At 53.6% G+C, this 23,692-nt stretch overlaps 1 protein-coding gene across 2 annotated transcripts in view; it reads left to right on the forward strand.

Moving 5' to 3' along the window:
• The window catches only part of ATOSB (atos homolog B), a 36,208-nt gene extending 13,203 nt beyond the window's left edge, over positions 1-23,005 (forward strand). Inside the window, exons 3-11 of one of the 2 annotated variants that reach the window (XM_021554621.2) lie at positions 14,723-14,815; positions 15,407-15,593; positions 17,167-18,416; positions 19,995-20,053; positions 20,365-20,461; positions 20,888-21,046; positions 21,416-21,484; positions 21,948-22,153; positions 22,444-23,005. In XM_021554621.2, the coding sequence (XP_021410296.1) occupies positions 17,328-18,416; positions 19,995-20,053; positions 20,365-20,461; positions 20,888-21,046; positions 21,416-21,484; positions 21,948-22,153; positions 22,444-22,597 (1,833 nt within the window). In that variant the 5' untranslated portion in view covers positions 14,723-14,815; positions 15,407-15,593; positions 17,167-17,327 and the 3' untranslated portion in view covers positions 22,598-23,005. Of the gene's footprint in view, positions 1-14,722; positions 14,816-15,406; positions 15,594-15,730; positions 15,774-17,166; positions 18,417-19,994; positions 20,054-20,364; positions 20,462-20,887; positions 21,047-21,415; positions 21,485-21,947; positions 22,154-22,443 lie in introns of those variants that run through there. The other variant, XM_021554623.2, reaches the window with a different exon arrangement.
• The last annotated feature ends 687 nt before the right edge of the window (positions 23,006-23,692 follow it).

The following is a 23,692-nucleotide window of genomic DNA, read 5'->3' on the forward strand; positions in this document are numbered from 1 at the left end:
GAGTGGTGGTTTGTTTTCCAATTGTTGCAGGCAGGAATTTTAAAGGGTTTTACTGTGGATGTAAACTGCTGTAAACCTGGTCCTGGGAAGCTTTACTGGTTAGCAGGTCCTCAAAAGAGTTTCTGTTGGTGTGTGATAAAAACAGAGAGCCTGAGGTCAGTACCTGGAAATTTACCAGCTCCTAGAGCTGGACCAGAGTATCAAGTCTTTACTCAAACACATGAATCTTTCAAGGAAGAGAATGCCATTACTTGTTCTCAATGAAGCATCCAGTCTCCTACCAGCCTTTTGAGACTTACATCACTCTTCTGATTTTTAACACTCTATCTGGGTCTTTTTTTTTTTTTTTTTTTGGCTATGCTAAATTACTGCATATCCTGGTCCCCTCTGGGTTTGTGTAGCCCAGAGAGCTGGGTTCAGTCCATATGGCCAGCAGCAGATTGGGGCCACCTTAGCTTTAAGAGAGGTGAGAACAGAGGAGATTCACAATAGGGAAAGCTTGGTGGAGCATTTGTGCGTACCTTTTAATCCCTCCCCATCACTGGGATTCTCAGATCTTAGTACCACTCTTGCTCCACTCCCCACACTCTGCCAGGAGCTGTGGACTGCCCACCCACTCTCCTTCCTCAGGGCAAGGTTAGCATGTTGTGACTCAGTTTTCCTGAAGCCTGAGGAGAAGGAAGGGGGTAGAGCAGGACCAAAAAGGGGCAGAGGGGAAGTTACAGCAACTGGTAGGAAATGGCATTTTAGGGCTGCAAGACGGCCCTACCCTATCCTGTATGCTGGGGTGGTGTTTTGGGGTGCAGTGGTACGAGTTGGTTCTGTCTGCCATGGAACTGGTGTTTCAGGATGTGGTTGGGCAGCTCTGTTCCAGCTGCAGAGCTGTCAATTTTGACAGCACTTGCTCCATACTACCTTTTCCTGTGCCAGGGATGATACTACAAAGTGAGACCTAGCTGTGCCTTCCATGTCCTCTGCATTCCCATGTCCAGGGTGTATAATTATGCACAGTCCTGTAGGACTGCTTCCCCAGCTTGTGACTTTGGGCTGCTGGTCTGGATGTGGGTCTGAGCTTATCTCAAGACGAGGCAAGAATCAGTGTGCAGGCTGTGTAGTAACAGCCCGGGATCCCTTGCTGGCTCTGATTTGCTCCTGGTCATGGAGCAATTGCTCTACCAGGGGACAGGAGCAGAGGAGTCCTTGTAAGACTGACAGTGGAGGAGCCCAGTCCCAGCTGTTTCCTTCCTCATCCCTGTCCCTCTGTGTAACCCCAAACCTGCATGCATGGAACATATTTTGTAATAAACCTGCTGAACTGCAGGCAGGCAGAGCAAAACCAGGAGACTATAATGAGGTGTAAGCCCAAACCCTGCCCGTGTTGCTACAGCACTGTGAGGCACAGTAGTTTGTATTGATGAGCATAGCCAGAGGCATCCCTCCCATCCTGTAGTGTGTATCTGATGCTTCCTTTGAGCCACTAGCAGATTTTCAGTACAGCTCTTTAGTAAATGGAGGGTAGGTCTAGCTTCCCATGCATGCTGCAAAGCGCCTTGCTACTGTGAAACTGTCTTCATTTAAGGCAGTGCCCTAAGGGTTAAGCCATGGTTGTGGGATAGGGTTTGTAACAGGAACAAAGAGGGCTTTTAAGGTCTGTGCTGGCCTAGGAATAGAGGGAATTATTGAGCCTTTCCCAGTGTGTTGAATTACAAAGGTCATGGAGACCCTTTTGCAGGGAGGCAGCAACCTTTGAGGTCCCTGCTAGAAGTGGGGCAGAGAGAAATTGTCAAAATCAGCGAGAGCAACTTAGTGGAGAGCTTTAAGACAGGTGAAAACTGGAACTGTATTCTGGGGTAAATAATGACTGAACACAAGAGCTGGGTACCTTCTCCCGGGGATTTTTGGGTGGTTTGGTTTTGCTTCACTTCCTTCCCCCTATTACATTTACAGCTGCCCTCACACATGACACCCGAAAAAGCAGCACCTCTGGTGTACCCAGAGCTTGGGCGTGCCTCTCCAGCCTGCTCAGGGCTGGTGAAGGCAGCAGAGGGTAAAAGGCAGTGCCTGTAAGGGAGGATCTTTCTTAAATGCAGAAGAGGAGTCTCTGGTGCCTACAGAGTCATTTTACCGTGACAGAAGAGGAAGCTTCATACCCACCTGAGCTAGACCTGGATTTTTCATGCATAGTTGAGCAGGAAAGCCCAGTTCTAGCTGGTTTCCTCTTCTTAATGTTGTCTGTTCAGGATGTCCCATGGGACACAGCAGCAGAGGGTCCAGCAACAGGAGCTAGGGAAGGGATGAATGGTAGAAACCTCTGTTTCCCTTCCTGCAGCAAGATGAAGAGTGGACACGGGTAGTTTCCATCTTGAGCTTTGAATGGCATGAGCCATCCAGCCAATGCACCCAAGATGTATGGAAAAATGGGGTTTAGTGGTTTAGTCCTTAAAACTTTCAGATTTTAAGTACCAGATTATCAGGTATTTGGCCATTCACCTCCATCCACTGGCTCCGCCATCTGATCTTTTATTTAAAGTAATTCCACCTCTCATCTTTATGTTGGATCAGGTGATCTCAAATGTGATTTTTGAAGCAAAAGACTATTTGGGCTCTGCCTGGGAGATGAAAGCTGGTTCCAGGGCATATCCCATGAGGGTCTCTGAAGCCACCACTTAAGTTAGCAGCCTAGAGGCTTCTCTGCTTTTTTAAGCACTAGAAGGGCAGGACTGTGGGAGTAGAGAGCTACATAAGAAGGGGGGGCTTGTTTTGGGGCTCTCAGAAACCCAAACATCTGTTCACCTTGGTAGCCAGCCTGTTATTGAGGTCAGTCTCTCTGTATCTGTTCCGTAACCACGAAGTGTTTCAGCAGAAGCATCAACTTCATGGACTAGTTGCTGTTTAGCATTGACTTTGATAAAGCCTGAATTCCTTCATCTGTTGTTGCTCCAAATCATCTCTTCTCATCCTGTCCTTTGGCATCACTTTGCCACTCTTTTCAGCCACCTGGACTTCAGAAGGGGAACATGAGGCACTTGCAAGAGTTCCCCTTGGTGTGGGAAAGATGTCAGAATGAAAAACAGCTTGTCTATCTCTGCTCTGCTTTCTCCCATTTCAGCTGGAGAGGGGTGTTACAGATGGGATGTTACCCCTCTGTTAGTCACAAAGAAGGGTGTGGCAGGAAAGTCTGGCTTAGCAATCAGTCAGTCAGGTTTAAATGGGATCAGTCCCTAGTTGCTTAACTGGATGTAGGGCAGTCCCTTAGGTTCTTCTGTGCTCAGGGGCTGTATCAGGGAGCTGACCATGTCCAAGAGCTCATACAGGTTTGTTGCTGCTTTCTCAGTGGCTCCCAGAGTTTGTAGACAAGCCCATCTTTTCAGTGGTGGTGGGCTGATTTAAGCATGTGCATTTAAATTGCTGGTCCATCCTGCTGGTCAGCTGGCTGCTGAGTTTAGTTCAGGAGCTTACCCAGTTGCTGTGACCTTAGTGACGTTGTGGCCCCGCTGTTGGCCCCGCTGTTGGCCCTGCTGACACATGCTGAACACTGTGGATCTCCCTGCTGCTTCCCTAGAAGGGATCTGAAGTACTGGAGCATCGTGGTGAGAGGAGGGGTGCTGTGCAGGGGAAGCTGCAGGAGTCCATAAGGATGCCATAGGACAGAATCTTGTCTTTTGTTGTCCTGAGAAGAGGCTCTGTGTATACATAGTGAGAATCAAAAACTTAATAGTCCAGGGAGAAGCAGCAGTTCTGGCATACAATCCTAAGCTTTGGCAGAAGATCATTCTTTGTGCCTACTAATATGCGGCATTCCAGCATAAAGTGTTTTCCCTCACTGCCTGGCCAAAATACGGTTTGCTTTGACCTTAACTCCTGGGTGTCAGGGCTTTCTGTGTAAGCTGGGGCTGCGTGGCCCTGCTGGAGACAATGCTTGATTGACCTGTTCTCTTGCAGTATACTTGTCCCAAGTATCCTGTGTGTGGCTGCAGGCAAAATGCTGCAGCTGGCCAAGTGCTCCTGGGTGGAAGGGACCAGAGTCCCTTGTCTGCATGTCTGACACATGTGATGTGGAGAGGAAAGAGTGAGAGAGTTTTTGTTGTAGTCAATAGGAAGTGGATCCTCTAGCTCTGACAGGCAGAGGCGCAAGTCTGTGACTGGGTGTGCTGCATGGAGCATCATCTCACGCTCACACCACAGCTCTCCTGTGCTCAGACACAGATGGACGTGCAGAGCCCCTGTGTATGCCATAACTCTCACTGGGCTTGGCACAGCTGCACAGTGCCATCTTCTTCTTGTCACCTCTGTCTTTCCTCTTCTTGTCACCTCTTGTCTCCTCAGGCTCCTCTCTCTGAGGAGCCTGAGGTTACCTGGACAGCCCTTGGAAGGGCTTAGCAGGTGGAGGCAGCATGTGTGGCTTGGGAACAGGCCAGGATGTGGAAAAGAGGGAAGGGAAAGGATGTGGGGCAAAGCCTGTTTGAGCATCAGCCCCAAGCATTAGGGAATTGCTGGTCAGAGGAGCAGCCCTTGCACTGTCCACACTCAGGAACTGGCCAAGCCTGTGGGCCCTGCATGCACAGTGGCATTAGCCGATGCCAGCTGACTGTAACCATGCTTAGAAGAAATACTTTTATGTCTCCCGGGAATTTGCCCACCTTGGAGAGTAAAACAGAAAGAGGCACAGCCTGGGGGGGCATATTTGGCTGTACCCAAAGGTAGCTTAGCTGGCAGACATCTTGCTGTGGATCTGAGCTGTGGCAGTGCTGGGTAACCCTCCCACAGCCAGCAGGGTTGGGCTGATAAAGGGAATGGGTTTGCCTGGAGGAAGCCTTCCCTTAGCCCTCCCCTCCCTTACTCCTTATCTTGGCAGCACTCCCAGCCTGCCTCTGCCCCTTCTCCCCACAATGGACTTGAGCCAATAGTGTCACCCCTTGCTCCTCTTGGGTGCTGCAGGAGCGAGGGCTCTGGCATGACCAGGACAGGCTCCCTGACCAGTTTGCTGCCTTGCAGAGTCTGTGTGTGTGTCTGTATGCAAAAATGCCCATTTTTGTGCGCACACACACACACAGCCTCCCTTCGTGCATGGGCTGTGGCAGAAATGAGTTAGTCAGGAAGAGGTGAATCACAGGGGAATGAGTCTGGGAAGCAGAAGGCAGGTGCTTGTTCAGGACAGGGCTTTAAGGGAACCCAAGGGTCTGGCAGTTCATGCTGAGTGCCTGGGAGATGGGCTGACCTTGCCAGAGGAGAGCTGGGAAAGCCACAGGGCTTAGCAGATGAAGGCAATGCCTGTGTGGAAGAGGCCACAATCTTAGCTACATTATGAACTCCAGCTATGGGTACATTGCTGTCCTGGAAAGGCTTGGAGTATCTTTGGTGCTGAGGCTTTCCCAAAGAGGAGCACTGCAAGGGAGTGCAGAGACCAAGTATGCCTGCCTCCAGTGAATCAGGTGGATCTCTTCATCCCCACACAGGCAGTGAGGTGTCCAGCCAGCCCTAGGCAAGCTGAGCAAGTCTCTGTACTGGTCAGATCCTGCCCAGTTGTCTGAGAGAGCAGATACAGTATGGGAAAATTATACTTGCTGGGGCAGAGAATAATAAACAAATAGCTCTGGATTGAGTGAAGACAGCATGGAGGAAGAGCTGGGATGCAGATAATACACTGGAGATTTGTGGACATGAGTGGTTGTTGGCTCCAAAACCCGTTGTGTGACCTGGACTCTGCTGCAGGCCCTTGAGGGTATTGCCAGGGATGCAGATGGCTGCTTCTCTCACCGCGGGACCTGCTCTGGACTGCTGTGTTTCCATCTAGCTCTGGACTTCTGTGTTTCTGGTCTCTGCTGAGTTGGACTCCTAATTGTCCTGTTCATCACTCCTGCTGACAGGTTCCCCATGGGAATGGTGGAGGCAGCCTTGGGATCAGAGCTACAGCAGCACAACCAAAGCTGTCTGTGTCTAGAGCCAAACCTCTTGGAGCAGGTACTTGGGAATTCTATTAGTATAACATAGGTGTGTTGCAGCAGGCACTGGTATTGCTACCAAACAGAGCAAGGATCAAGTACTTGAACACAAGCAACTCCTGCTGATCTCAGGTTGAGATTAATCTCTTTTTTCAACATCCCCAAGATAGACAAGTGCAGGTACCTCCCATCCTCCCTGGTGGCATCCTTGGCTGGGCAGGATGGATCCCAGCAGGGTCCAACAGTCTCCAGAGATAAGCTGGAGCTCTGGCTTCTTGTGTGCTGCAGTGGGCAGAGCCTGAGAGTGGCAGGCTTGTGCAGCCTTGGGGAGGGAAAGCAGTGAAGGGGGCTCTTACTGCTGCTGCAAGCTGTGGGTTTGCAGTGAAGCTGCAGCTTGACTTTCTTGGGAAGTGCCCAGGGGCAGGATGAGAAGCAATGGCACAAGAGGGAAATTCCAATTAGATAGTTGGAAAAATATTTCCCTGCAAGGCAGACTCTGGAGTAGGGCCCAGAGAAGGGAGGCAGTTTCCACACTTGGTGACTTTCAGCGCCTGGACATGGGCAAACCCCGAGCAGTTTGCTTGAACTTGGCCCTGCTGCTCAGCACAATTGGACCCAAACTCTCTGAGGTCCCTTGCCACTGTTGTTCCTCAGTTCTGCAGTTCTCAGGTTGCTTGGCAATGTCATATCTCATGGACTATTGGATTGACCAGCTTGGAGGTACATAGAGGGCTCAGGGTCTTGTTCTGTTTGTTCTCTTCTCACTTGGACTCATCTGTGTGGTATTAGCAGTGGTGAGAGATGGAGGCACTGCCATAGGAGCATTCCTCAGCTTATTCATTTGCCCCAGCTTTTCTTAGCTGGAGCACCCATCTCTCTCTAAGTCCGCATTACATCCTTCCCACATGAGCACAAGAAACTGGTGGGCAGCAAAGCACAGGATGTGAAGCATCCTCCTTGCTCTGCTGGAAGCACAGAGCTGTGATGTGTAGCGGGGTGCTGATGTTTTTGGAAGGCTCATGAGGATTCTGGCCTTCAGCCCTCCAGATGGAAAGTTTATCTTCCCCATGGTGCCTGTCCCAGAGATAGTGGTGACTGGAAAGGAAGTCACTGGTAGCTTTTTTAAAGGTTCCAGCTGCTTGACCATCCTCAGCAGATGGATGCTGAGATGAGCCTAAAGGACTGTCTGGAAAGAATTATTTGCTCCCAGTATTTTCTGTTTCTTTGCCAGCTTTTTATTTTCATGGCTGCTCTTTTCCTGATCCTGTCCTTCTGCAAGGCTTGCTGCTGGCAGTCTTTATGAGCCTTGTCTTCAGGAACAACTTTGCTCTGTGATTTATTGTGTCTACAAGCTTTGACCTAGTGTCTGATGCTGTAGAAGCCCATGTCTGGTGTGTAAGTGCTCAGAAGGTGTTTACAGTGTTTGGCCCATCCTATCTACAAGAGTAATGAACCAGAGCAAAGGGGTCTGCTCCTAGCCTTGGCGCCTGGGCTAAGCTGACCTTCAGCAGTAGCTACATTGGCTTTCTAATCTGGCAGAGGCTGGGTGGATGTCCAGGCTCCCTTTATGTGAGTTTTCAAGATCTAGAACATTCTCAAAAAACGTGTAAGTCTCCAGATCCCTTCTGAAGTTGCTTCTTTCAGCCTTTCCCCTGGGCTTGTTGACACTGGGCTGCCATCACCCTGTGTGCTCTGCTGTCCTTTCTTTGGCAGTCCACACGTAACTCAATACTGCTCCGGGCATGCTGGCTTTACTTGGATATCCCTGTTACAGCAGTCCCCTACACATCAGGAGCAGCAGGATCTGGTGGTTTGGGCCAAGAGGTCCCTGAGGTCTGTTCTCAGGTGCAGGAGCAAGTGCTGTGTGGCAGGGGATGAGCTGATTTCTGGTAGGCCATGGAGAGCTCTTAGGTCTCTCACAGGCTTTGTCTCCCTAGGAGGGTCAGGTCTAGAGGGACATCTTTGTCCTCAGGGCATGGATCAACCACCAGGCTGAAGATGTTTTTGATTTAGTTGCCTCTGCTGTCTGTGGTGCCCCATGGGTGGATTACTCTGTGTGGACCAGGAGGTTTGTCATTTCAAGGGATGTAATTGGAGCTGGACCATGTCTCCTGCTGCCCTTCATATGGATACGCCTACTGTCCCTCTTACCCCCATGTTTCCCTTCTTAGGGCCTTCTGCTCACACTGTTTGCCTTCATTATGGGCAACATTGTGAATGTTTAGATGACAGTTGTGGCACCCTTTTCCTAAGTCCAGCAGGGTGTTTTGCCTTCAGCCCTACAGGAAAGAGAGGTTTTCCTTTTCTATGACAAGGTGCAGGATAGTCAATTCATGGTGAAAATACTCCTTCCCTACAGTAGTCCTGATTATGTCAATCTTGTTAAAATCAAAGACGGACAAAGCCTCACCCTTATGGCACAAATACCTGCCTAGCACATGGCGTTACTGTGGCCTGTGCTAGACTTAAGCCTTTCTAAATAGCAGCTGGAAATGGGGGAGTTGGGTAGGTGTGCACAGCTGGTGTGTGTGTGTGTGTGTGTGTGGTATCTCTTCCCCCTGTGCCACGTACATGTCTAGTACAGGGAGTGGAAAAGATGCTGAATGTCCCCACAGCTGCTGCAGCCTTATCTGCAGGCTGCAGCTTGGTAACCAAGTGGGAGGCCTGAGTGCCTGTGCTGAAGCACCTCCCTTGGAGGGCTCTTACAGTAAAGGGAAGTGTATTGCAAGAGGGCTTGCGCTGGGGAGGGGCAGTTCCCACAGGGCAAATGCTGCAGTGCACAATCCTTGCTGTCCTCCCCACTGCAAGCCATTTGCCTACTCCCTCTTCAAACGTGTATCTTTGACACCCAGAGGTGATCAGAGCAATTCAGCATCCCTGGGACTCTCTCCACTGCCCTGAGGTGCCTGGTGACTGTTTGGGGAAGTACAGAAAGGTGATGGTGCTGTGGGTCTGTTGGGTGTCAGGGACTCAGCAGGGGAGTGTGTGCAAGGAGGCTTGGGCTGGTGGGGCTGTGGGTGTGTGACAGAAGTGGTTCCTGCCCTTGGCCATATTCACTTGCTTTCTCAAAGCTATTCTATGACTGGCTGCACCGGCATGTGACTTGGTAATCACACAGTGGAAAATTTTCCATTGGTTTTAGTTGGCATCAAGCTCTGGACTGGAACAGCCTGTCTGCGGGGTCATCAGTGGCTGAGGTCCCCTGGGCCTGTTCCTCGGGCCACCACCCCTGAAGAGGGATGGGAGGGCTGGAAGGCAGCTGGCTGACATGTTCCAGTGCCTGGGTGGCCTGGGGTTTGCTTTCGTATTCTTTCTTGCTACAAGGTGACTGCTGAGGCCACCATGCTGCTCTAAGTCCAACGCCATGGGGCACCTCAGGGCTTGCAGGTGCAGTGCTGGCTGCATCTTCCCCGTGCAGCAGCTACCCCAAGGTGAAAAGACACAGCTTTTTATGATGTGGAGCCAGCACAGAGAAATTTGCTGCTTGTGGACAGCTGTAGTCCTGGGCCTGGCTCGTGTCCACCAGCACTTCTCACCCGGGTGCTGCCTCATGAAGGGGAAGAGGGGCTTGCCCACCCTGACTCCCTGTGTCAGACAAGTGGGTGCCACCTTGGGCTAATGGGGGTGAATAGCTGCGGTGGAGCCTAGCAGCATCCTGCTGCCTCTGCAGGGATCCTCTTGGGCAGCGGAGAGTTTTCCCCACCCCCAGCTCTGCCGCTGCCTCTTTGTTTTCTGGCAGAAGTCTCTGTGCCTTTTCATTGCCGTTGAGGCGCTGAGCAGGAGCCTACATGTGCCGCGTGTGCTTCTCGCCGGGAATGTGATGCGGGCTGGGAATCCTGCCGGGCCAGGCATCTCCCCTGCAGGGCAGTGGAGGCCAAACAGCAGCATCAGGGGTCTCCTTCCCATGGACTGTTCCTCCGACCGAGCCAGGCTTCGAGGCAGCTGGTCTCCCTCACAAAACCCTCTTTTGCATTGACAGCGCTTCTGCACCTTGCCACAAGTCGAGTAAGTTGTATGGGAAGGGGCCGGTCCTCAGCTGGGCACTCGGGCTCTCCGCTGTGGTCCTCCCTCGCTCCCGCTGGGAAGGCACCTGAGATTAAAGCAGCGCCAAAGGCTATATGGAGCTGCATACAGCGGTGGCTGAGGATTGCTTGTGCTGCGCCTGCCTCTCCATGTATTTGATTTCTCGACTTCCAGCGGGGACTGAATTCCTGTGCTGGATTCTGGGCTCGGCTCTTGTGAAAGGATCCAATTATTTTAGAGCTTTGAGCATCTCCATTTGCTGCCCATATTTGCGGCGCGCTGGCTGGAATTCCAAGTGATTAACGTGGCTGTGACATCCCTCCTAGGGGTGTTATCTTTGCTCGCTGTCCCCCACCGCCCCCCTCTTCCTCCTCCGGCAACGAGCGAGTGAGACAGGCAGGCAGAGACAAAGGTCTGTCCTCAACCTGGGCTGTCCTCCTCGTAAGCGGCTGCTGCATGGGATTTCCCTGCCTTGCCTGCTGGAGGTTTCCTGGGTTCCCGGTCAAACACTGGAGCTGGGCGGCCGTGGGCTGTATCGCAGAGGTTTGAACCTGCTGGGCTGGGTGGGCAGGGGATGCTGCCGGCCTTGGAGAGCTGCCCGATTGTCCTGCCGGATTTTAAGCTGCTTTTCATTCTTTGACTGTGCTTTCCTGGGAAGATGGGCAGCCGTGCGTGGAGGGGAGGTTGGCGGGGAGGGGGTTGGACGTGGAGGAAAGCTTTACACAGGTGGCTGTCGCATAGTGGAATCTGCCTGCAGACCCTGTAAACCCCCCCTTCCCAGCCGCAGGCTATTGTCAGCATCGCCATGTGCAAGCCAGGCACCTGGGAAAGGTGTGCGGAGGTGATCCGTGCCAGGACGAGGGGCATCAGAGGGAAGGGGTAAGTCCCTGGGCTGGGAGCTCTGCTCCAGCTCCCCCAGCTCCCAGGAGGAGTTTCATTGTGTTATCCTGACTTGGCCGAGCGGAAGGGCTCAGTCCCTGCAGCACCTGAGTGTGGTGCTAGGGCTGGGGAGGCACTGCATGTTGCTGGGCAGACCTCAGCCCTTGAGGAGGCTGCTGCAGCTTGGAACTCCAACACGATGCACTGCAGAGAGGGCTGCTCTGTCCCTGGGGGCTTCTGCACCCAGTCAGTGCCACCTCCCAAGGGATGGGAGGGAGCAGCAGCACAGACATGGTGCTGTGGGCACAGAGAGGTGTTGGGTGTCTGTCTCTGTAAAAGCTGTGTCTGGTGGTTTCTAGGAGCTTGCACTTGTGGCATGGGCAATACCTCTTTCCCCATCCTTCCTCTCTGGGCTCAGGCTTCCTCGCCATTCCTAGCAGGGGCTAGCACTGAAGGAGGCTCTGCAGCTGCACAAATCTGGCATGGCAGGAGGCCTCCTGAGGACCCTCAAGAGCAGCACTTGCCCTTGCATTGGGACAAGGAAGCTCCCTCAATCTGTATCCATTCCCCCTCTCTCTCGTTCTTCCTCTCATTTCCACCAAGTGCCAGCTTCTTCCTCCCCAGCCTGAATTCCAGGATAGTACCAGATCCATGGCCAGTGGTCATTTTTCCCTTCAGGCACAGTTTACTCCTCTAGCATCTCCTGAGTCAGCTTCTCCCTGGGATTGCCACCTCTGCTACAGTGCTGAAGGTAGTCCCCAGCCTCATGTCTGTCTCTCTCCTGATGGTGATATGCCTGATCTGTCAGACTGTGCAGGAACCCTTCTCTGGTGGCAGCATTGCTGTTAGTGCTGCCATCCTTCAGGGTTGTGATGGAAACTTTCTGCCTGCTGGCACTTCACAATCTCTGCTCTTAGCCTGTGCCAGGGAGCTCCTGGGTTTGTGCTCACACTGCTTAGATTTCCTTCCTTCTCCTTGGGTCTAGATAGGATCAATAGAGTTATGATTTATCCTCCAGGCAGTCTGTTTACAGCAGTTTCTGTTGCCTCTTCTCTTCCCTTGTACTCTGCTTGTTCTGAGGATGATTATGATGGCCCTTCTCCTTCCTGGATGTGTGGTTCCTGCTTCATGCCCAGTGAGGCCACCAGTGTCTCTCCATAGCACTTCCCACAAGAGGAAGCAGGAGAGAAGACAGCAAAAGCCACTTAGGCATTGGTTTGGGATTTTTTTTTTTGGTCTAAATTCTGCAAAGACCTCTCTTGGTTGTGCCAGCCACCAGGTTGGTGCTCTGTCCCAGGCAGCAGTGCCCAGGTCAAGTCTTCTTGTCCACTGGCCATATGTTCCTTTTGACTGGCTAGCAGTGCTACTCTGGGAAGCCTCTGGGATTTCCCCTGGATTAGTGTGGCAACTTCAGGCACAGTTCTTGCTCTCTTCCCTGCACTGGTGCTGTGTTACCAGCCCTGCCAGGCTCTCAAGGGCTCTGCCTCATGACAGACAACCTCCCTGCTCCGCACTCATCCTGTTTCCTCTCTGGCTAGCACAGTATAGCTTGAACAGCAACAGATCCTTTTGCAGGCTGCAGCCTGGCATGTGGTACTGCTGCTGCATTGCCCAGCCAGGAACCTGTCCTCATTTGCCATCCTGCTTTGTTGCCTCCAGACTGAGACCATGGTCTGTTAATACCGGTTTCCCCCTGGATGTGCTAGTAGGAATGGAACCAGCAGGTAAGCCAAGTGCCTGACCCAACCCCACCAGGCCTGGCTGTGTTATTCCACGTCAGGCTCTAGTGGCTCAGTGTCTCCAATGAACACAGCATTTCTGCCCCAGTGCATGGGACACGCTCCCTCTCTGCAGGTCATTTGGCACTGGGTATTTCTTGGGTGTTGAAGCATGGTGCCCTCCTCAGGCAAAGAAGCATAACTCCAGATCCAGGTGCTGGGAGATCTTGGCAAAAGCACAGGGCCCTGCCTGTTCTCTGAACAGTGAGGGGGCCTTGGCAGGAGCAGGGCAGAGAGTGGAAGAGCTCTGGGTGAGCTTCTCTAAGAGACAAAGCTCTTTGACTCCTATTTTAGAGCACCAGCACAAACTGAAACACTGTCAATAATAAAAAAATCAGCATCATGTGGGCTTAGGAGGGACCAAACCCTTGGTGTGGGCACAAGGAGCCCCATGTGCTGTGTCCAGAGGGATGGTACCTGTGCTGCTCAGCTGAGCTGATGAAGCCCTGGGCCTGCCTCTGTCCCATCCATGTGGCCAGAATTAGAGCTCTGGCAATGCCTGGCTCAAGGACAGGAGAAGGCAGAGGTGACCAGGTGCTTTCTTCCTGTGCCTGCTTGGAGTGCGAGAGGCCATGGTCCCAGGGTTGCTGTTCTGTTCTGTCGGGAGGTGGTGCTGTCAGAGACTGAGCTCTACTGTGAGCTGGATTGGCTCTCAGCAGGGAGGAACTGTCCTGGGAGGCACTTGGCAGTGCCAAGAGAACCTCCCTGGGATACAGCCCCTTGCATCTTGAGGAGGGTGAGAAGCAGAGCTATGCCCCAGCTGCTGCCCATCCCAGGCTGTTGGGCATTCCACCTGGAGGATGTTCAAGGAGATCTTAGGGTTACTTGGAGACACTTTGGGTGATACTTTCCTGTTCCTGGCATGGGGCTGGCATTTTCCAGCACAATGCTTCAAACAACAGTATCTGGGCTTGGCAAAAGGTGGTGCAGCTCTTGTTCTAGTGGCTGGTGTTGGCAGCCCTGATGACTGGTGTTGAGATCTCAGCTGGGAGGGATTTGTGGTGCTGGCAGGTCAGCCTGTCCTTATACATCCATTCTCCTGAAAGGCAGTTGTTACCAGGGAGAAAATGGCTGTGACTTCAGTGGAACACAGGGAAGAGAATGAAACAACGCAGGTGAAACTGTGTATTTGTTCTGGCATGGACACACTCTTTCTTCCACTGCACCAGGCTGATTCTTGCTGTTGGTTGCTGAGTTTGCTTCCCATTGGTTGATAGTGCCACACAAGTCATGGTACAAATCTCCCTCAGGGATGGAGGAGGGACACAGGTAGGAAGAGCACAGCATGTTACCACTTCAGCATCTGCCCACAACTGAGGGCATTCACTTGCTTTCCTACCTGCTTTGGTGCAGGCCTCATGGGGTGCCAGGAGGATCTGATCTTTACACAAAGCTTTTATTGAGGATTTAGACCCATGGTTTGCCATGCTGCAGCACTGATTTGCCCTGCTGCAAGTGCTCCTTGGGTGCAGTTGTATTGAATCTCAACAGGTCCTGTTCTGGCTGGTTGCTGGCAGTACCCTTCCCAAGCAGTGGTGGTGGCTTTTGAGCTGTCCAGCTCTCAGAGACTGGTCATGACAACCTGTAATTACAAATCTTATTGGAAATGTAGTGAAAGAACAGACTGTTTTCTGGGGCAGGTGAGGTCAGGCAGTGAGCACAGCTGATACTGCTGATATGCAAGTTGCAGGGATGCAGAATTTGCCAGACCAGGATGCCAGAAGGGGATTGCACTTGAGTGTTGCTGCCTCTGAACATCCATTTGGAGTTTTTGTTCATCTGCCTGGCCCTGCTGTTTCCAGCCTTCAGAGCAGTACTCACTGCTGGCTTAGGGTGCCCAAACAGTGACTTCCCGCTGGATGGGTGCTGCAGTGAGTCCCCATTTGAGGGATGCATGAGGAGGGAGGTGGGGAGGGCATGATCCCTAGGCATAGGCACAATTTCCTTCTTTAGCTGGAGGCGCCTGCAATAGTGAAGCCCATGAGCTGCCTCTGCCACAGAGGTGCTGAGGGTGGAGGTGCCCAAGGGCTCCTGCACACTCTGAAGGTGTTGCACAATGAGCTGCTGCTTCAGCTGACTCTTGTCCACACCCTCTTACAGGCATCAAAGCTGCAGTGCCTGTGGATTATGACCACAGGGGAGCTGTGTTGGATCTGCAAATCTCTGTTGTGCATCAAGGGCACATCTGAACAGGTGAGTGTTCTGCACATGAAAGGATTGCTTTCTTTGTGCTGGGGAAGACTGGTGGGAGGCCATTACAGCTCAGGGCTGTTGGGCTCCTCATTTCTGCCTTCCCTGACAGGCATCTCATATTGGAAGAAAACAATTCGAAGCTCTTCTCCTTATCTGTAGGACCAGAAAGTGTCCTGTGCTATGGGTGGAAGGGGGAGGAGGTAAACATGAGACCAGGAACTAACTGGAGGCCCAGAGGTTGCTGCAGTGTCTTGGAAAGGAAAGCATGAAATGGTCACCAGAAAGAAAGAGGAATCTGTTCCTATGCACAGGGTTTCATACAGGAAGGCATGCAAAAGGGATGAAGCCAGGTATGAGAGTTCACAGCCTAGCTTAAAATATTTGTGGTTTAAATGGAAATCAAGGTGTTAGCATTGCCTTGAGGTGGCTGAGATGTATGTGGCCTTTGATTTGGGAGGCTCAGAAAGGCTGAACCTAAATGCTGCCATCCTTGCCTGCATGACCCTGCAGACAGGAAGCATCCTCCTGCCCTTCTCCCAGGAAGTGTCTGAATCACCCCAGCCCTGCATCTCCCCCTTTCCTTCCCCTCAGAGCCACTGTGGACACTGAAGAGCTGGGGAGGACATTGCAGAGGTTTGGAGGCACACCGTGATGGTGGGAGCCATTCCACGGCAGCCACGCCGCTTCTGGGGGGTGCCTGACTGGCAGGCGTCTTCAGCTAGTTGTGCCAACGACCGCCTGCTGCAGGGCAAGGAGGTTAATCCAGAGACAAGCAGGGGTAAGTAAGTGTGGGGAGCAGCCAGGAAGGGCTGCACTGTTGTGGGCTACACAGAGGGGTTGGGGTTGACAGGCACATCTGGAGGTTATCTGGACCGGCCCCACCTAGAGCCAGTGCTCAGGACATTGTCCTCATGACTTCTGGATATCTCCAAGGATGAAGATTCCGCAACCTCTCTAGGTAACTGGTTATAGTGCTTGGTCATGGTAAAACAAAATGATGTTTTCTGATATTCAGAGAGAACCCCTTATCTAGATATCTAGATGAGATCTCACTGAGCCTTCTGTTCTCCAGGCTGAACAGTCCCAGCTCTCATAGGACAGATGCTATATTCTCTTAATTTTTTAGTGTCCCTGTTTTGCGTTCTCTCGGATGTGACCTCACCAGCGCAGAGCAGAGAGGGAGGATCAGTTTGCTTAACCTGCTGTAACCTGCTGTTAATCCTGAGCCTGGTGCACTATTGTTTTTCTTTGCTGCAAAGGTGCATTGCTGGCTCATAGTCAACATGGCACCCACCAGGACCCCCAAGGCCTTTTCTATTGTGCTGATTTCCATCCAGTCAGTCCCTAACATATCCTGGTGCATGGTTATACTTTTTGTCACCTCTTTTAAACAGACTCCCTAGTCTCAAGCACCTTGGCCTACCATTTTCACATCCACATCCCAGCAGGGTCAAAATAGCATATGCAAGCTCACTCTCTACATTGCCTTGATCCACTTGGAGAACAAATTTCCCTATTGCTCCCTTGCCCTTAAGCCCTTGCTCCACAAGATCAGGCACAGCTGTAAAGACAGGCAAAAGGCAGAGCTGCCAGGCACGGGCAGTTTGTCTTCAGTCTGCTGGTGACTTTTCCTGCATCTCCTCAGCTCTTGCAGCCATTTCAGTATTTTTCATACCTGAAACAAACCAACATGTGGACAGGATTCTCACACTGCTCTCAAATCAAATTGGACTGAAAATCAAAAGTGAGGCACCATGCTGCACAGAGAAGGGTAGGCCTTGGAGCTGGCAGGAGTGAGTGGATGGTGGCCTTGGTACTTCCCAGCTGCTGAATGAGGTGCTGGAGATGCCTGGTCCAAGTTGGCAGAGGTAGCAGGGATGTTGGGCTGTGGGGCTGGCACCAGCCCTGCCTCATTCAGTGCACATGGCCAGGGCAGGATGTCTTGGCCAGCACTGGGAGATGTTGCTGCTGTTGCCCAAAGGGGTGATTACACGCCTGAGCCCCTGGGACTGGTCTGACCTGCCTGACTCCTGTGTTCCACAACAGCACAAGCGTGTCCTGGCAGAGGGCAGGCCTCTTCCTCCCCACCTGTCCAGACTTGTCCACAGGTGTCTCCTGCCTGTCTGGAGACTTCTCTCCTTGGCGAGGAAGGGCATGCTGAACCTGCTGTTGGGTGATGCCTCAGGGCTTCCCAGAAAGGCACATCAGCCTCGTTCTTCTTCCTGTCCCTGGAGAGGTAGATTCAAGTGGGCTATGTGAGGAGCCGTGTGCCAGTGGGTCCCTTGCAGCCAGAAGCCTAGACGAGGTTGAAGGTCCAAGGCTGTTACTCATCATTCTCTCTCTTTTTCCAGATGCTGTGCTGCAGACCACCTCATAGTAGAGGGCTCAAAGATTCTGAGTGAGAGGGGGCCCAGCTCCCACCCCCTGCCCTTTCACCCTGACCTGTGGCACTTTACAATCTCCCTCCTGCTGCTGCATGGGCTCCACTCGGAGTCCTAGCAAGTGAGACTCCATGCGGCACATCCACACAGAGACGTCTCTGCCCCCGGAGCACAGTACAGACCCCAGCCTGTCCCGGCCCAGGGGGGAGACACCCTTGGAGCCTTCCTCACAGTGCTGCACCCACCGCAGCATCCTCATGGGCTACAATGAGACAGAGATCAAGCGCCAGAAGGTTTACCAGGTGTCCATCTTCTCCCATCTCCCCAGCTCCTCTGAGAGCACAGAGCAGCGGGCAGGCACCCGGCCAGCTGTCAAGAGGGGATACTCTGAGCAGCGAACTCCGGAGGGGGGTCGAGATCCCAAACGAACTCACTGGGGTGACAGGGGGGTGGATGGCGGCCCTGGGCAGCCTTCCCTGGATGATGATGATACCTTTGAGGACGGTCTGCTTGTGGAGGAGCTCTCCCTTTGCGGCTCTGCTCAGCACTTCTCCCACAGTGGGCTGCGGGTGGTGGAGCACCGCTGTGAGGGCAGCCCTAGCCACAGCCCCAAGGCCAGCAGAGAGGACAAGTCACAGGATGCCTCCTTCTCCTCCTCCTCTTCCTCTTCCTCCTCCTCCTGGCCCCAGCACATTGCTTGCAGTACTTTGCACATGAGAGACAGTTGCCCTGTCTCATCAGGGGATCAGCCCATAGACTATGGAGAGAATGGGGAGCCAGCAAGTGGCCACAATGTACTTCACCTTGAATTGCACAGTATTGCACAAACAACCCAGTTGGACCCTGGTGGGAAGAGAGAGAAGCCAGGGAGCAGCCCAGCTCACACCAGCAGGGCTAGCGGGGAAGCAGAAGGGCCAGCAGTGGCCAATGGGTGCAGGGAGTCCCCAGTTCTGCTGACAGTGCTCAGCCCCGAGCCCAGCAACCTGAGCTCCCAGGAGATGACACCCTGTGGGAGCAGCCAGCTCAGCGGCACCTGCCCAGCCAAAAGGAAGTTGCTGCCCGCTGGCGAGGTTATGGCTGACTCCTGCTCTGAGGATGAGAGCCAGTCCCCACCAGCAAGGAAGAAGAGGGTCCTGCCATGCCATCCGGTGCCCACAGCCTGCCGCAGCACTGATGCCAAGGGAGCTCCGTTCTGGAATCACCTGCTTCCTGCAGCCAAGGTGAGCATTGCTCATATGGGGAAGGAGGGAATGGCCTGGGGATTCCCAGAGCTCAGGACTGTGCTTGTGGGCAGTGTGGTCCAGTGTGGCACCATGCCCTGTCTGGTCCCTGAGTTGCAGTACTGATGTGAGCAAGGCAGCAGCTGGCAGTCAGCCCTGACACACATGGTCTGTTTTAACCAGCTCTTGACATCCTGTAGTCACTGGATCCTCTGCATGCAACTGGCTTTTTCTCCTGGAGAGCCTTGATTGGACAGGAGACAACCTCCCCATGGCAGTGAGAACTGGACATGTCATGAAGCCACTTTTGGTGTCTGAAGGCTTTATGTTAAGCTATGATATACCAGCAAGCTTGGGAAGAGGGCTGGCCTCTGCCTGCCTGAAGAGGAGGAAGGCAGATGCATGCGATGGCTTCAACTGGCCATGATGCCCATTAGAGCAAGTGTCTGGTAGCAGGCAGTGTGAGTGGACATGCTTTGACCAAGGAGCCCAGTGCTGCGTGCCGAGATGACACTGGCTTTTCTGCCATTTTGGGGTGCCTGTGGCATGTCCCCAAGGTGTCACAAACTCTCAGCAATGGAGCAGACCTGTGAGGTTTGCAACCCTTCCTAGCAGCTCAGGAGCTGCCTCTGATTCCTCCTTTGTTACCCTGCTCTTCTTATCAGCCCCCTGTCTGCCAGCTGAGACTGCAGCAGGTTCAGGCCAGACCTGGCACCTTCTTTTTATCTGGGGCATTCCATGGTATGGGAACCCACAAGAACTGATGTCAGAGCTACCCTGGCTTCTTGTTGCTTGGGGCTGGGACACACCATCCATGGCACACAGCTCCATCACTGCCTGCCTTTTTCATGATTGTCCCCCAGCCCAGCTGCCCCCAGCACTGTCGTTGCAGAGTGAAGCCCTCCAGCACCTTCCCTGGGTTTTCCCACCTGATCATACCAGCCAGCTCCATCATCCCTTTCTGTTGTGCTACCCTTTGTGTGGCTTCCAGAAGGGAAAGCCCCTGAAAAAGGGACATCTTTAAAAGGAGGCTGCAGTGTGACTGTGGCTTTAACCACCCCTCCCCACCCCACAGCTGTAGAATCCTAGCTGTGGGTAGGGGTGGGCAACACGCCTCTCTGCCTGGTGGCACTGCTGAGGACTTTGCATGAATCACCAGGGGACAGAACTTTTCTGAGGCTGGTCAAGGAGTGTCCTTGTAGGTGTCACCAGTCCCTGGGAGGTGCAAGGTGGTGTCATTGCATGGCTCTGTCTACAGGTGTCTTGTCACTGGGGCTGCTCCTGAGACCTGTTTTGTAAAGAGGGAACAGTGTGTACCCTTGGGTACCAATACCCTCATTCCCAGCTGAGCCACTTCAAGGTTTGGGCAGCCCCATATCCCCAACAGACACTCCAGTCCTTGTGCTGCCCTGCTGGCCATTCAGAGGACACTGATGGCTTCCCAAGGACAGGAGCCTATCCCATCTGCTGGGGCCCTCATGGGAATATGGGGCAGGGCAATGGACAGTGGCACCTCCCAGGGGTGCATGGGCTCTGGTTGCTGCCCTAACATGGTTCTCCATTTCATGTCCCCTCCAGAGCTCTTCAGATTGCACTGTGGTTGGGAGGAGGCTGAAGAGTGGGCTGCGTCTCAAATCGTGAGTATCCTGGCAGCCCTGTGGGATGGACATGGGGGCTCAGGGTGCCTGCCCACCTCAGTGACCTGCAGCCCCATGGGAGGTTCACGTTGGGCTGAGTCCTCTTCCCTGCCTTGGCCCAGGTATCTACCCTCCATAAGGGCACAGATTGGGGTGGGGGGTGATGTTTCTTCTTCCCCTGGGATAGAAGTGGGTTCAACCCCTAGCAAAGGTACAGGGGACCTGGAGAGCGATCCACTTTCCCAGCAACATGAACAACCCAGGGCTGTGTGCTCTTCAGTCCAACACCAGTCTTCTCTCCTCACTCCAAGGCGACATCTCCGGACCAGCCTCCGGAGGGGCACTAGGTTCCCCACAGTGCCCTGGACCACCACCACTGTCAGCCATGCTCTGCTGGGCAATTTTGAGGTAACAGTGCTTGTCTGCTGGGGGGCGGTGGGTCCCAGGGTCTCCACACAGGGTGGAGTGTGGAGGCTGAACTTGATGGGAGCCCTGATGTGGGGCTGGGCTGGGCTGATTGTCCCCAAAAGGCCCGGCGTGCAGTTGCCATCACACAGACCCACTAGCAGCATGGCTCAGACAGCAGATCTTTGGGTAGAACCTGCTGAGATAGGTGCTGCGAGGCTGAGCTAAGGCACTCTCACTGCTTGTTCCTGTTAGATGGTTGGTGTAGTCCCAGCAGTCCAGGGTGGGTCTGTCTCAGATTGAGGTCTCTGGGCACATGAGGGCAAGCAGCCAGCTGGGTGCAGTGAAGATGGGGATGACTTCACCTGGAGCATTGAGGCAGGGGGTAGGCTGATGTTTGAGATTCCCTAATGCTTCCCTCCCTTTCAGGAGTCCATCCTGAAGGGGCGCTTTGCACCGTCAGGGAGGATCGAGGGTTTCACAGCAGAGATTGGTGCCAGTGGCTCCTACTGTCCCCAGCATGTCACCCTGCCTGTCGACGTCACCTACTTCGACATCTCTGAACACAACGCACCCTCACCTTTCCTGGTACATGGATGTGGAGGAGCTGAGCGGGCTGTACCCTGACATGTGGGGGACCTGTCACTGTAGAGGGTGGCTCAAGCAACCACCTGCTTGTGGAGACGACTGCCTGTGCCAGAAGCGGTCTTTAAAAACAAAAAGAGAAAGAAGAGGGAAACATACACTGGCCTTGCTGCTTCATGGTTGTCATTATCATCACCTCTCTTGTCACCACCTCGCTGTTTCTGCTCCTTGTTTGGAGAGGGGCTGAGCTGGGGGTCTTCTTGTTGACTCGTGCCAAGTATTCCCAGCAAGGGGTCTCAGTCCCATGCTGGTTCCCAGCTAGGCTTTTCCTCAGCTTTCTCCCTCTCTCACATGCTGTTTATTTTGCCCCAGGGAGTGATTGACTTGGAGGCCTTGGGAAAGAAGGGTTACAGTGTCCCCAAAGCTGGAACCATCCAAGTGGTGAGTCATTCCCTGGCCTGCAGTAGCACTGTGGGGATGGGGCTGCTTGGGCTCTGGCTGCCCTGCTTGGAGGGGACGGTGTGCTCCATGACATTATTAGGCAGGGCAGCAGCTGGAATGGGTGTCTCCTGCAGAGAGGTTACATGGCCACGAAGACAGCATAGCAGAGGGGAGCGCAGGGTACCTAGGGTGCTGTCAGGGAGACAAGCTAATGGGAAAATCAGGGAAGGAAGGGGTGGGTAAGGATTTTGGCAGGAAAGTGCATACGTGCAGTTGGAATGGGATGTGATGGAAGAGGGGCACAGGTGTGAAGGTGGGTGGAAAGGACCTGTGACACTCAGGCTAAGCCCTCTAGGATTTGTGTGGGGCTTTCTGGATCCTTGGTCCAGTAGTTCTTGCTTCCAGATGCCCCATCTCTGCCTTGCATCCTTCTCAGTCTCACCCTCTACCCCTCTGCCCCCAGACCTTATTTAACCCCAACAAGACTGTGGTGAAGATGTTCTTGGTGACGTACGACTTCCAGGACATGCCGGCCAACCACATGACCTTCCTACGCCATCGCATCTTCCTGGTGCCCGTGGGGGAGGAGGAGGGGTCCACAGTGGCTCCCAGTGACCCACTGGGCACCAGCCCACCCCGCAGGGTTCTCTGCTACCTGATGCATCTAAGGTAAAGCATGCCAGGGGGATGGGCACCTGTCGCAGCTCACCCCTGTCTCCTCTCTGACATGTCCCAAGCCTGCAAGACAGGAGGGACTGGGGAGTCGCAGGGACCGGCTGCTCCTTTGGGGAGGTTGGAACTGCCACCCTACCCAAGGGCAGCTGTCTCTGTCCCTCTGAAGGCAACCAGAGGGAGGCTACCTTGACCAGGAACCAAAGTAGTCAAGGGGATTGTGTCCTCACTGAGGATGCCCTGCCCGCGGAGCCTGAGGTCCCTCTGCCCTGCTCGTCTCCACACAGGTTTCACAGCTCCAAGTCAGGGAAGATCTACCTTCATGACGACATTCGGCTGCTTTTCTCCCGCAAGTCGATCGAGGTGGATTCGGGGATCCCCTATGAACTGAAATCCTTCACAGAGATGCCGCGGAACCCCTGCTACTCACCCAGGGCCTGACCTTCTTCACTCCTGCTCCCAGAGCCACTGGGGGCCTCCAGCCCAGCGCTTTGGGGAGAGATGAGTAAAGGGCCAGCAAGCACTGTTTTGAGATATCACCCACCTTCCTGACCAGCATGGACACCACGCTCTGCAGCGGGGCTGGGAACACCCAGGGGGCTTCACCAAGATGGGCAGGGGCTTAGGAGCAGCCCTGGCACTCCAGGGACATGCCCAAGCCTTCTGCTGGCACTGTTCCCAGCTTGGAGACTTGGCTGTGGCTGAGGTGGGTGGGTGTGAAGTGTTGGACTGGAGCTGTGAGTGAGACCATCCACGCTGGTCTCGGGTCTGGGAGCAGGAAGTGTGGAAGAGTTTGTATTTATTAGTATTTATTGTTGCTGGGAGCGCAGAGGAGGCTTGTGCAGAGGATCAGAGGTGCTGTGCTTATTCTTCCCCTCAGCCCTGCCTGCACCAGGCTGCCCGTGTTTGGGCAGGGCTGTGGGGACTGTGAGGATGACTAGGGACAGGGATAGCTCAGCCCATGGAAGGGAGAGTGACCCAGTGCTCACACAGAGTGCAGCTCTCAGGTAAGGAGTGTATTAAAAGCCCAGTGACAGGCTAAGCCTTCCTGGCATCAGCTTTGCAGGGCCAGCCCAACTCCAAGCAGCTTGCGGAGGCCTGTGTTCATCTTCGGAGTCTTTTAGAGCAAGCCAGAGCCCAATAGACCTATGGCTGTCAAGAAAGTGGCAACTGCCAGGTTCCTGAAGGTAAGAGACACAGCTGCCACGTGGATGGGGACCTGGAGCTCTTTGCAGGAATATGGGGATAGCCCTCTGGGCAAGAGCCTCCAGAGCACGTGAGCTGTGAATCTGAAATTGCCAAAAAAAAAAAGGAACTTTGCACTGTCTGTGGGTGTGGGGTGAATCCCATGCAGGAGACAGCTTTGGGCAGGGACTGCCGGCAGGGTGATCAGAGGTCGGACGATGGTCAGGAGCCCCTGCTTAGAAAAATGGGGTAATGGGGAAGCAACAGAGGAAATCAAACTCTAGGAGCTGGGCTGGTTCATGAGGAGCAGGACTGGGAGAATCCAGACTGGGGCAGTCAGTCAGAGAGACA

This window comes from Lonchura striata, chromosome Z (assembly GCF_046129695.1).
Source record: "Lonchura striata isolate bLonStr1 chromosome Z, bLonStr1.mat, whole genome shotgun sequence".
NCBI classification, from domain to species: domain Eukaryota; kingdom Metazoa; phylum Chordata; class Aves; order Passeriformes; family Estrildidae; genus Lonchura; species Lonchura striata.